The sequence below is a fragment of the Epinephelus lanceolatus genome, chromosome 14, assembly GCF_041903045.1.
Source record: "Epinephelus lanceolatus isolate andai-2023 chromosome 14, ASM4190304v1, whole genome shotgun sequence".
In the NCBI taxonomy this organism is placed as follows: domain Eukaryota; kingdom Metazoa; phylum Chordata; class Actinopteri; order Perciformes; family Serranidae; genus Epinephelus; species Epinephelus lanceolatus.
The window spans coordinates 42,455,835-42,468,458 of record NC_135747.1 but is presented as its reverse complement, the minus strand read 5'-3'; the positions used below and the strand labels follow the sequence as shown (position 1 = coordinate 42,468,458).

General features: G+C 41.4%; 1 protein-coding gene across 1 annotated transcript; it reads right to left on the bottom strand.

Annotated features, from left to right (window-relative positions):
- Positions 1–2,650: 2,650 nt before the first annotated feature.
- On the bottom strand, positions 2,651–11,648 carry hspd1 (heat shock 60 protein 1). Its single transcript, XM_033617885.2, has 11 exons — positions 11,517–11,648; positions 8,230–8,405; positions 7,796–8,131; positions 7,566–7,661; positions 7,379–7,472; positions 7,121–7,289; positions 6,683–6,782; positions 6,259–6,504; positions 5,992–6,166; positions 5,714–5,892; positions 2,651–3,814 (listed from the first exon to the last, which is right to left on the bottom strand). The coding sequence occupies exons 2-11, from the start codon at positions 8,401–8,403 to the stop codon at positions 3,647–3,649; spliced, it is 1,737 nt and encodes a 578-aa protein (XP_033473776.1). The 5' UTR covers positions 8,404–8,405; positions 11,517–11,648; the 3' UTR covers positions 2,651–3,646.
- Positions 11,649–12,624: the final 976 nt, after the last annotated feature.

Here is a 12,624-nt window from a genome sequence, read left to right as displayed (position 1 = left end):
TATGTATATTGTGTTAATAACACAATAAATAATCCTCTTAAATTATTTCCCTTTATTTCCGTTATCGCTTCGTCTAACTCGCCACCTCCTGACATTTGTATTTAAAGTGAAATTTATTTACTAAAAAAAAAAAAAGACAGAATGCTTAATAAACAGACGTAAAGATGATTTTATCGATAAATTATATCAGGTCAGACAATTTTGGCCACAAGACTAAAAATAATTTAATAATGATAATAACAAAAATCTGATGTAGTGACATCCCGACAGTAAAATAATTAACTGTGATCTCGAGATAATGGTATTAAGACAAAATGCAAGCACATCCGTTCTTGTCCTCTGTGATTAGCTATAGTAGGGGACGGTTTATTTCTTCTTCTGTGTTACATATACTGCGCTCTGTCATTATTAAGGGAGCAAGGCTGGACGTCAGAGTTAGAGCTAAATTACACAGCGACGTGTGCAATACCAGCCGAATACAGTTGTTATTGTTCAGAGCATAATGGTAAGCAAATATGTCTACAGACCCACTGTCCATACAAAGGGCCCAAACACACCCACTGTCCAACCCCACACTGCTCACAGAGTGCCTCCAGGCCGACCGGCAGCATATTTATCTTTTTATTTTTAAACATACTCATTTTATCATATTTATTACTTAGGTTAAGTGTAAATATTGGTTTGAAGATCGCAACATCAGAAAGACCGATACACTGCTTTTAGAGAAGAAGGGTGTGTGTGTGTGTGTGTGTTTGAAGGGAAGGGGACAGGACTTGTTGTGTAAATGATGTTTGTGTTGAATGTCTTCAGGAAGATGTACCGACTGCATGATTTATAAACTATTTTTTCAACAAAAAAAAAAATGCCTGGTGTTTATTTTCTTGGACCCTGTTGCAGCAGAGGGTTCACGCCCCGCGGGACAGAAATAGGTCGTCATGTGAGTGTTAAGAATAGACCGGCATGAAGCGTGGCTGCGTCTGAACAAGTCAGTCACAAGGTCTGGAAATGTCACTGCTGCCAGAGGTTAGCGTTTAACTTCAACGCATGTGGTTTCCATCTGACCTTTGACCTGTGTGTTGAAGAAAAGTCAAGTGTCAGGTCAAGGTAACGTCCATCAGTGCAGCACACGAGGTCCAGTGTGTCGGATTTAGGAGCAGTTAGCTGTGAGGTTACAGACTGGAGCCAATTAAAACTTCTCATGTGCCAAGTGTCTAGGACTACAGTGGCCAACGTGAGGACATGGATATATATATATATATATATACACACTCACTGGCCACTTTATTAGGTACACCTTGCTGGTACCAGGTTGGACCCCCTTTTTAACTCTTGGTGTTCAGATTCAACAAGGTGCTGGAAACATTCCTCAGAGATGTTGGTCCATATTGACATGATGACATCACACAGTTGATCCATGATGAGAATCTCCCGTTCCAGCACATCCCAAAGGTGCTCTATTGGACTGAGATCTGGTGACTGTGGAGACCATTGGAGTACAGTGAACTCATTGTCATGTTTGAGATGATGTGAGCTTTGTGACATGGTGCGTTATCCTGCTGGAAGTAGCCATCAGAAGATGGGTACACTGTGGTCATAAAGGGATGGACACGGTCAGCAACAATACTCAGGTAGGCTGTGGTGTTTAAACCATGCTCAGTTGGTACTAAGAAAATCTCCCCCACACCATTACACCACCAGCAGCAGCCTGAAGCGTTGATACAAGGCAGGATGGATCCATGCTTCCATCTGAATGTGGTTTTTCCAATCTTCTATTGTCCAGTTTTGGTGAATTGTAGCCTCAGTTTCCTGTTGTTAGCTGACAGGAGTGGCACCTGGTGTGGTCTTCTGCTGCTGTAGCCCATCTGCTTCAAGGTTGGACAAGGTGTTGTTGCTTCAGAGATGCTCTTCTGCACACCTTGGTTGGAACCAGTGCTTATTTGACTTCCTGTTGCCTTTCTATCATCTTGAACCAGTGGCCATTCTCCTCTGACCTCTGGCATCAACAAGGCATTTTGGCTCACTGGATATTTGCTCTTTTTGGGACCATCCTCTGTAAACCCTAGAGATGGTTGTGCTGAAAATCCCAGTAAATACTCAGAACAACAACCATGCCACGTTCAAAGTCACCTCAATCACCTTTCTTCATCATTCTGATGCTCCGTTTGAACTTCAGCAGCTCGTCTTCACCATGTCTACATGACTAAATGCACTGAGCTGCTGCCATGTTGAAAAGGTGTGCCTAATAAAGTGGCAGGTGAGTGTATCTATATAAACACGTATCTAGTGCAGATAATGTACTTGATACGAGTACCATCAGAGTAATGTGTCAGTATCTGTACTCTGAGTGCCACCCATTTTCATCTTAAACTCTGCCTGTGACAAACAATTTAGTTGGTTGAACAGATACAGGTAACAGTGTACTCACTCAGCCCTTCTAATACCTGAATTCATCAAGTAACAAGTACAGCATTTCCCTCTGAAATGCAGTGGAGTGTAAATATTAAGAGGCAGAAAATAGAATTATTCAAGTAAAGCACCTCAGATTTGTTGGTCTGTCACATCTGTATGAACCGAGGGGGCTTGGTTCTCATTTCCTGACTTAAACAAAAACCTAAATTATAGTTTTAAAAGAAGCCGAGGACCAAAGACGTCTGAACAATTGAGTTTATTAAATAAAAAAAAGAAAATCACCATTAAATCGTCTACATTGTACCAAACAGAAGTCGAATGATCACCGCTATTTGTCCCGTGTGTTTACTGTAAGTAATCCATCTGTAGTTTTCTGTAGTTAAAGCAGAGCGAACGAGGGGGAGGATGATGAAGGTCGATGTTTGACAGCACAATGTGTTTCTTCACATTTAGAGATGCTGAATGGTCCAGACTGCTCTGTAACTAGAGCCCTGCTTCACATTCAATCAGCCGTTTGCTGTGAAATCAACGAGCTGATGTCGTTCAGGCTGACGCTCAGATAAACCTTGCGATGCTGCATGCATTAAATGACTCCCACAGACATCTGCGTAAACATTTTAAATTTGAGTTTTCTAACAGGCCCGTGGTGACGCTCAGACTCTGCTCATTCAGGCACTATTCACCCAGCTGTGATACACTAGACACAAGTCACAGGAAATGCTCAGAGCTCTGTAAGAAAGTCGATTTAATAAATCAAAAGACAGATTTTAGCTGACATTATATTAGCGGGGGAACGAACAACAGATATATAAAAAACAAAAGAATTAACAAAATGCTATGACAAATAAAAGGACAATCCTGGCTATACGTCTGTTCTCTCTTCTGCAGTAATACGACATGTGAACTCTATCAGTCTCCTCTCAGACACGTCACGTCACATCTGTCGAGTGTTGTAGCCATTTGAGTCGAATCAGGGTGTGACTGGGTGTGATGGGATCTCAGACCGGGTGAATGAAACTTCTGCAGAAACCCTGGACGAAGAGGCGGGAGGCAGAATCATGTGAAGTAGTGAAAGGAGAGGGGAGGTCATGAAACATTTGCAGCTCCATCGTCATCACCAGTCAGTTTGGGCAAAGTTCGGTGGAGGTGGGTGCAGTTTTCTGAGGATTCCTCCTCAGCCACCCAGCACCACTCGCTCTGCCTCTATTAGTCTGTACATCAAGTCAGGAGGACGGGCTTAGAAACCCATGCCACCTCCCATACCGCCCATGCCTCCCATGCCTCCCATTCCTCCCATGCCTCCTGGCATCTCCTTCTCCTCCTTGGGGATCTCTGTGACGACGGCCTCGGCGGTGGAGAGCAGAGAGGCGACTCCTGCAGCGTCCAGCAGGGCCGTCCTCACCACCTGTGGAGAGAGGAGGGACGATGTTACAGCATGTCTATTTTTGCACGGGACACAGTTCATGTAGATCATCATGTAGCTGCAGGGATATAAAAAACACCTGCACACTCTGCACCACAAAAGGTTTAATAAAGACGTTCTGATCCTACTTGGAATTTTTTTATTACCTAATGAAGATCCAAGTGCAACAGAGCGGTGACATGGGGCTCACACACTGAACAAAAGAAGATTTTTTTGACCAAATACAAACTTGAAATGACGTTCAGTCGAGGTGTTTTGAGGCAGGAAGCAGACTCTGTGACAACGTGACTGTGTTAACTCCACCACAGTGCTACACCTGACTGGACTGGTGTTTGGAACCAGAGATTGGAACGTGTGCAGTTGGCAGGCTTGCTGTGCACAGAGCCTGAACAGTCACAAAAATGGGCTGCACACAGACCTCCACACACGGGTCCACACACGGGTCCACACACGGGTCCACACACGGGTCCACACACAGGTCCACGTGGACTGGGGCTGTCACAGCTCAAGCGAATTTAAAATGACCCACAATTTATTAGTATAAATTCACTTGAAAACTCGGTTGGGTGGTAACGTAGCAGGTGAGCCTGCAGGTTTGTTGTCGCTGGAGAGTAAGACAGCTACTTTTTACGAAGTCGACAAACAGCCTTATCTTTGTGCGTGACTTTGCCATCTACGGTGTAGAACCCAAAATACTTCCACATGCTGCTTCTCACATGTTTTGGTGTCGTAATTGTCCGCTCAGGACGGCTTTGCTCGCTACTGTCCTCCATTTTCATTTCATTTCAAAACACCACATTAACATTGGCTTCCTTTAGCGATAGGTCAGTAGGGCCTGCAATAGGTCAACATGATAGTGAATTCTTGGAGCGCCCTCTGTTGGATCACAAGGCAAACTACATCAAATTGTCTGACGCACCTTAGACTCACAAGTCAGTCTTTACACGCTTTGCTTAACTAAAGACTGATGACTTTCTCCCTGATTTTGTGTTTAGATGGGCGGATACAATTTCAGAGTTTAAAAAAACTCCCTACGTTGCAGAACCAATAGCAAATCTGCAGGGCGGTCCTTCGGTGGCTCGCTGAACTCTTGTGCTCATAAACATAGTCCAACTGCGTTAAAAATTTTAAACAAAGTCGCTGTAAGTCCTTCATTTCCACAATCTTGTGGACTGAGCACACGTTTGATAAAACAGAGTTAGATCTCTCGGCATCCATTTTCAAGCTCTCTGTGTGTTTGTTTCCTTGCAGACAAGAAAAGGAGGAGCGCACATTTCCAGGAGGGCGTATACTTTTCAAAAATGCACAGGCGTTGCGTTGTTGCCGGCCATTAAACACACTTTAGAAAGGAGTGTCCCCAGACTATCAGAAGGAGGAGATCTCTGATTGTCTGGTGGCGAGACTAGACGCACCTACAGAGGCTGCAGCCGACATTTCCAACAGGTAGTTACAGCTCGAACATGAACTTTTGACCCCATGTCTGAATGAATGTCCGAAACCCGAATGAAAAGTGACAGCCCTAACATGGACCCTCACACTTTCACGTCACTGTTACCATATTAAGTTTAGTATAAAACTATTCTGTTGAAAGCGTTCAGACTATCGTCCTTTACTGGTTGTGACATCATGCTTCCCTGTACTTTCAAAACATGATGTAGGCCTCAAAGATGAAATGAGTAATCAGAATATTTCCACAAAAATCTTTACAGCCCCTTCGTCCTTAAACTCTTTTCACCACTAGGTGGCAGTATTGCTCCGGTTCAGGTCATTAACGAAGCTACACATGCAGTATCAGTGTGTCGTGTGTGTGTGTGTGTGTGTGTGTGTGTGTGTGGGGAACATCTGTGTTCAGTAGACGCCATGATGAACAGAGCTGTGTACCTTGGTGGGATCGATGATGCCCTTCTCCACCATGTTGACGTACTCTCCCTGCATGGCGTCGTAGCCGAGCTCAGCTGACCCCTGCAGGATCTTCTCCACCACTAGTGACCCCTCCACGCCTGCGTTCTTAGCGATGGTCATGGCGGGGATACGCAGCGCCCGTCTGATGATCTCCACACCTGTTTGGAACCAAAGATTTATTTTTTAAACTATATGATATTGTTTTGGTGTATCTGAGCCTGTGTGTGTGTGTGTGTGTGTGTGTGTGTGTCACTCACCGATCTTCTGGTCAGCGTTGGCAGTCTGGATGGCATCAAGTGATGGGATGCAGCGCAGCAGGGCGCAGCCTCCACCTGGTACGATTCCCTCCTCCACAGCTGCCCGTGTGGCGTTGAGGGCGTCCGTCACGCGGTCCTTCTTCTCATTCACCTCCACATCACTTGTTCCTCCGACCTGAAAGAGAGAGCGTCACAACTTTGTTCTTCGAAAGCAAATCATCGCTGTGCAGGAGCGAGCAGCGTCTGTGTTTTCAGTCTGAGACGCACCTTGAGCACGGCCACTCCGTCAGACAGCTTGGCGAGCCGCTCGTTGAGTTTCTCCTTCTCGTAGTCGCTGGTGGTGTTCTCCAGCTGCTCCACGATCTCCGCCGCACGCTTCTCCACTTCAGCCGGGCTGCCGCCTCCCTTCAGCAGCAGCGTGTCGTCTTTGGTGATCTGCACCTCACCGATCTTACCGAAGTCGTGAGCCTGGATGTCTTCGAGAGCCAGACCCATGGCCTCGTCTCCGAACACCTGACGGATAAATCAACATTTAAAAATCAAGTTAAAGATGATAAATGTAGTGGAGTAAAAACTGCTGTATTATCTTCTGGAAATACTCGAGTAAAGTACAAGTTGAGTAAAAGTACTTTATACCACTGTAGTTTAACACAGACAGTCTTAGTAACTTGAGAGCGAGGTGTGGACTTACGGTGCCTCCGGTGGCGACGGCCATGTCCCTCAGCTGATTCTTCCTGTTGTCTCCGAAGCCTGGAGCTTTGACGGCGACCACCTGCAGCCCGACCTTCAGCCTGTGGATTAAAACATTCAATATTCATGACTTTGTTCTTTTTTCTTCTTTTTTCAAACACTGCACAGAAAGAAAACGTGAATAACAAACCAAGAAACTCTTTAATAAAAGACAAATCAAATTTTAAAAACATTTACAAAAGGAATTAATAAAATAAATGAAATGCTGCTGAGTCAAGTGTGACACCAACCAACAGCAGCAGCTACAGCAGTTGGCAGTTAAGATACCACCCAAACATTTTAAAGTGGCTACAGTAATACCGCTACACGCCCCTCCACATGAAAATCAAAACTGTAACACACTGACTACTTGCAGTTCTTATAAGGCTCTTATATGTACCTGTTGAGGACCAGGGTGCTGAGGGCCTCTCCGTCAACGTCCTCGGCCACGATCACCAGCGGTTTGCGGTGCTGGTTGGCGATCTCCAGAGCCGGCACGATGCTCTGCACACTGGAGATCTTCTTCTCGCTCAGCAGCAGGTAGGCGTCCTGGAACTCGCACTTCTGACCTGAAACAGAGACGGCACATTTAAACGTGAGATTTCTCCACAGGCCACGTGAAGTTATCAGACAGATGAAGTCATACTGGGACCTTTACCTTTAGCAGTGTTGATGAAATAGGGAGAGATGTAACCACGGTCAAACTTCATTCCCTCGATGATCTCCAGCTCATCGTGCAGCGTCTTTCCATCCTGAGGTGGAGAACATGTATCAGTTAGGCTCTGTCATTAGATTGTATTAACTCCTGACGGATGAAGCAACCATTAGTCTTCCATGAAACTAACCTTGACTGTGATCACGCCCTTGCGGCCAACTTTCTTCATGGCGTTGGAAATGATGTTACCGATCTCCACGTCTCCGTTGGCTGAGATTGTAGCAACCTGCAAGACGTTTGTAAAGCAATTTGTTAGCATGATGTTCCGTAGAAAGAGGTGTGAAGAAGTATTCAGACACTTTACTGAAGCAAGAGTACCGCTCTGTGAAAATACTTCAGTTTACGACTACTCCTGTTTACCTGTGCGATCTCCTCGGGGGTCGTGACGGGCTTGGAGAGATTTTTCAGCTCCTTGATGACGGTCTCCACGGCCATCATGACTCCACGGCGGATCTCCACGGGGTTGGCGCCTTTGCTGATGGTGTCGAAGCCCTCCTTGGCGATGGCCCGGGCCAGAACTGTGGCGGTGGTCGTGCCGTCACCGGCCTCCTCGTTGGTGTTGTTGGCCACGTCCTGCACCAGCTTGGCACCGATGTTCTTGTACTTGTCCTTCAGGTCGATGCTCTTGGCCACTGTCACGCCGTCCTTGGTGACCTTCGGGCTGCCCCAGCTCTGCTCGATGATGACAGTGCGACCCTGAGTAGAGACAGGAAGTGGTGAGAGCGAATTCAAATTTACAGTACTAACATGAGTAATAATCCAGTCAGATGATTTAATATTAAATGTTACGTTACCTTTGGGCCCATGGTGACGGCCACAGCGTCAGCCAGCAGGTCGACGCCCTGCAGCATGAGGGCGCGAGCATCAGCTCCAAACTTCACATCCTTGGCGTAGGCTCGTGTGAGGTGAGGAGCCAGCGCCCTGCACACGGGCCTCACCTGCTTCATGACTGTCGGTAAACGAAACATCTCTGTGGAGCGAGAAGATACAGAGGGAAATTAACACAACGTGTCTGAGATCATTAATGATCATAATCACCATTATTTTGGTCAATATAGAGAGCACTATTAATTTATACGATTACTCACTGGTTTTGATGCATTTACTGAACTTTTAAAACCATTTGCCCTTCAATAGTAGATATTTATTTATCATTAAATAAAATAATAAATAATAATAAATAAATAAAATAATTGGGTTCATATATGATTAACCGAAATCAAACAAAAAAATAAACATTAAAAAAAATCTATAAAAATAAGAAATCAAAAAATAAAAATAATTAGATATATTAATATAAACTGAAAAAAATAATTTAACTAAAGAACAAACAAAAATTATATTAAAAAATAGATAAACAAAATAAATAAATAATTGGATTTATATATATTTTTATATAAATATAAAAATGAATTAACTAAAAAGATAAATAAAATAATTAAAACAAATAATTGCATTCTTGAACTTTTCAGAACACTTGCCCTTTAACAGCAGATTTTCTTACACAAATGAATGCATCAATATTATTTTGATAATAATATTCTTGTACTTAAGTAAATTTCTAACTGCAGGACTTTTACCTGTAACAGAGTATTTCTGCTCTGTGGTTCTGTTACTTTGACCTTAAAGACCTGAGTGCTTAAATAATTATTCTCCAGACCCAACACCTCCACCCCTCCACCCCTCCTCCATCTCCTCAGACTGTCACATCAGGACAGATTAAGTGTGTTAAAGGTGAGCGGAGCCTCCAGTGGTCACACGTGGTATAACAAGCCACCAGTGAATGAATGAACCTCCATTCGTGTCAGTTAAATGTCCCAAATATAATAAATTACAACTCAAAACTCTTACATTTGAGAACCTGACAGAAAGACAATCAGTATCTGATCAGCATTTACAAAGGGTTAAATGCAGATTGTTGTGTTGATTAGACGTTCATTTGGCCGTTGCCCAAAACCCCCTCAGGACAAACAGTCAGCACTGGCTTTAAACTGTGATAGAGAAAGAACTCAGATGCAAAATAATGTTATTACCACATTGTGAAAGAACTCCAACACAAGTCAAACTCATCCACTCAAAACCTGACTTAACTACAAGTGTGTGTGTGTCAGGAAAATGTACCTTTGAGTGTCAAAGTAAAAGGACTCATCATGCAGTTAATGTTTCGTGCTGTCAGTGTTCTTCTATTTTATCTTGATGTTTTTGGATTCATATTCTGTAGATGTTTAAGGTTGTGTCATTTTAACTCCAAACATTTGTGACAAAGAGGTGTAATGGAGGCAGGATGTCTGACAGTTCAACAATGGACTTTACTGTTAAAAATGGTGGATGCATGATATGTCAATATGCAACAACTTATTTGGACAATAACCGATAGATATATCCACTTGTTTCCCACCTAATGTTAATGATCATCATCAAGTTTCTTCTGTAGTGAATTAACATATTATACATGCATACTCTGATGGTGACGGCCCGCCAGCAGATGGAGACATGAAACACTGTTCAGTGTCTGTGATATTCAGTCATTGTGCGAAATAAGAAAAAACATGTTGGTTCTGATAATTCAGTTTAAACCTGATATTGATGACGAGCTGATATTATCGTGTAACCCTACAGTCAAGTATGGTTTTATATGAGGGGTGAGGTTAGCCATTCACCACATTTTCTTTTCATAAAAAAGGAAGTTTGATAGAAAAATAACTCTAAAGAGGTTTTTTTAAATCATTAAGTTGGACTGTGTATTGGCAGGAATTTCAAAGCTGATACTGATGATGTTTAGTTTCATTTATTTAAAAAAAGGCACAGTGCAAATTAATAAATACACACTGGATGAAAATGCCAGAAAGAGCCAAAAGGCTATTTTTCAAATGACATCAGTGCACATGAACAGTGAGCATCAATGGTGATTTAATAATTATAAATTCTCCCAAGCATATTTTTCTACATTTCATTTTGTTAAGGAAAAAAAAAGTTTGCATCAGTACCTATCAGACAACATGTACGCTGATACAGATATTTGTGAGGCTAATATTGGCCTACAAATATATCAGCTGGGCTCTGGAAGACAACTATAACATATGCCTCTTAGAGTATATAATGGAGTAAAAATATAAAGTGTAATAAAGTGTAATAATGCCCCTTAAACCTGTCAAACACTGCTGGAGAAATGCATGTGTGCAAAAATTATTTGTAGTTATAGAAAAGTTTTAAACAACCTGTCACCTTGATTTTAATTTCTATTACATGAATTTTCGTAGACTAAAACTAGACTAAAATTAAAAAGGAGTAAAATGTGCCTAAATTAATAAGACTCAAGATTAAATCTAAAACAGCTGACAACATTAAATACTCAAAATACAGTAACTTTTAATTAGTCCAGTACTTGAGTAAATGTACCTTCAGCTGTCTTCACTGTGCTCACAGATCATTTAAATATTCTTAATTCATCAGTGATAATATAATAATAAAGAATTAGTGCAGTGTGTATTTTGGCCTTGATCGTGATTCTATTATGAAATGAACTCCCCCAAAAACCGTTTCCTGGTTCCCCCCCACGTGCGCTGTCTCCAGGTCGTGCGTCACAAGGTCAAATTGTAAAAAGCATGTGCGGAACTGCTTCACCATCTCTGCTCACCATCTGTGCTCAGCCTTCACACACTGACCATCACTGTGTGTGAACAACAGTAACTGCTTCACATGTTAATAATGACATTAAATCATGTTTAATCAGGCACGTGCAGCTGAGTGAGCAGGCTGTGTGCAGCGCTATGGAGGACTGATGAGGACAGGTTTCATCATGTCTGACACGAGACACTCCTCATTTAATTTAAATAAACACACAGCTAATATTCAACATGTCTCTGACACACATACAGCTAACCAAACTGTGCAGTGACATGTTAACACGTATGTGCTTCCTGTTTGGATATAATTCTGTTAGCTGCTACTAATTAAAGCTCGTGCTCCCTCTGAGCTAGCCCCAAATCTACAACGAAAAGACAGCGTTCATTAAAACTACCCAGCTCGTGCTGTTAGTCGCGTGAGCTTTAACATACTTAACAAAAACGTCCGCACTCACCTGTGAGGTAAAAAGCGTGTCGGTGCTACGAGGAGCGCGTCTTCACCGCGGAATGATGCAGCGAGAGGAGGTAAAAGGACGAGCCGTGCGGCGCAGATGAGCTCCACAGAGGGGACTGCACATGGCCTTCTACATCCGGGTCATATACCGGCGGGCCCCGGACCATGAATAACAGCAGCACCGCTTTAGATAACTGACTCTAATGTGCAAATACATTCAACTGTGTTATAATACTCTGACCTGCATTTAAAACCTCACTCAAGTGAAGGCACACACATTATTAGAATTGAAATATACTTAAAAAAGTAACAGTACTTATTATGCAGAGTCGTATCTTTTTTTAAGGCTTCGTACAGTTATTAATATTTTTTATTTATTTATACATCATGCTTTTTTACTATCTGACATGCCATTTTATTTTGTTTTTATTTTTAAATTTTAATAAATAATAATAACATAAATAATGAATTAAAAAAATATAAATAAAAATAAAAACAATATATACAATCATTATTTCATGTATTGTTTTTATTTTTTATTTAAAAAATATCTATTTATTTATTTATTTTTATAAATAAATAATAATTAAATATATTTTTTAAATTCTTATTTTTATTTTTTATTTTATTGTTTAAATAAATAATAATTACATATATTTTTTTAATTCTTATTTTATTTTTTTAAGTGAGGGCACATTAATTATTAGAGTTAAATATATGTGAAAGTACCTATTTACTAATGAGTACTTTACATTTAAATTAAAAAAATGATAATACATAGATAATAAATAAAATCATATACAAAATAATAAAGTAAAAAATAATATAAATAAAATAATTATTCTTATTTATTTATTTTTACTCACAAGCTGGTAACCTTCCATTCATCCACTTTCTATCTTTATTATTATTATTATTATTATTATTATTAGTAGTAGTAGTAGTAGTAGTAGTTTTACTCTTATGAATCTGAAGGGGCCTCTTCCTGCAGAATGAGTACTTTTACTTTATTACTTTACATACATTTTCCTGAAATACTTACCTCGGCTACTATAAGTAACTTTTTTGATGAAGGACTTCTACCAGTAACGGAGTATTTTTCCTGTGTG

Coding starts and splice junctions, on each gene's coding strand:
- hspd1 (XM_033617885.2), bottom strand. CDS start 8,403: ATGTTTCGTTTACCGACAGTCATGAAGCAGGTGAGGCCCGTGTGCAGG. Junction 7,662..7,795: donor CCCCCGAGGAGATCGCACAG/GTAAACAGGAGT, acceptor AACGTCTTGCAG/GTTGCTACAATCTCAGCCAA. Junction 7,473..7,565: donor AGGGCGTGATCACAGTCAAG/GTTAGTTTCATG, acceptor TCTCCACCTCAG/GATGGAAAGACGCTGCACGA.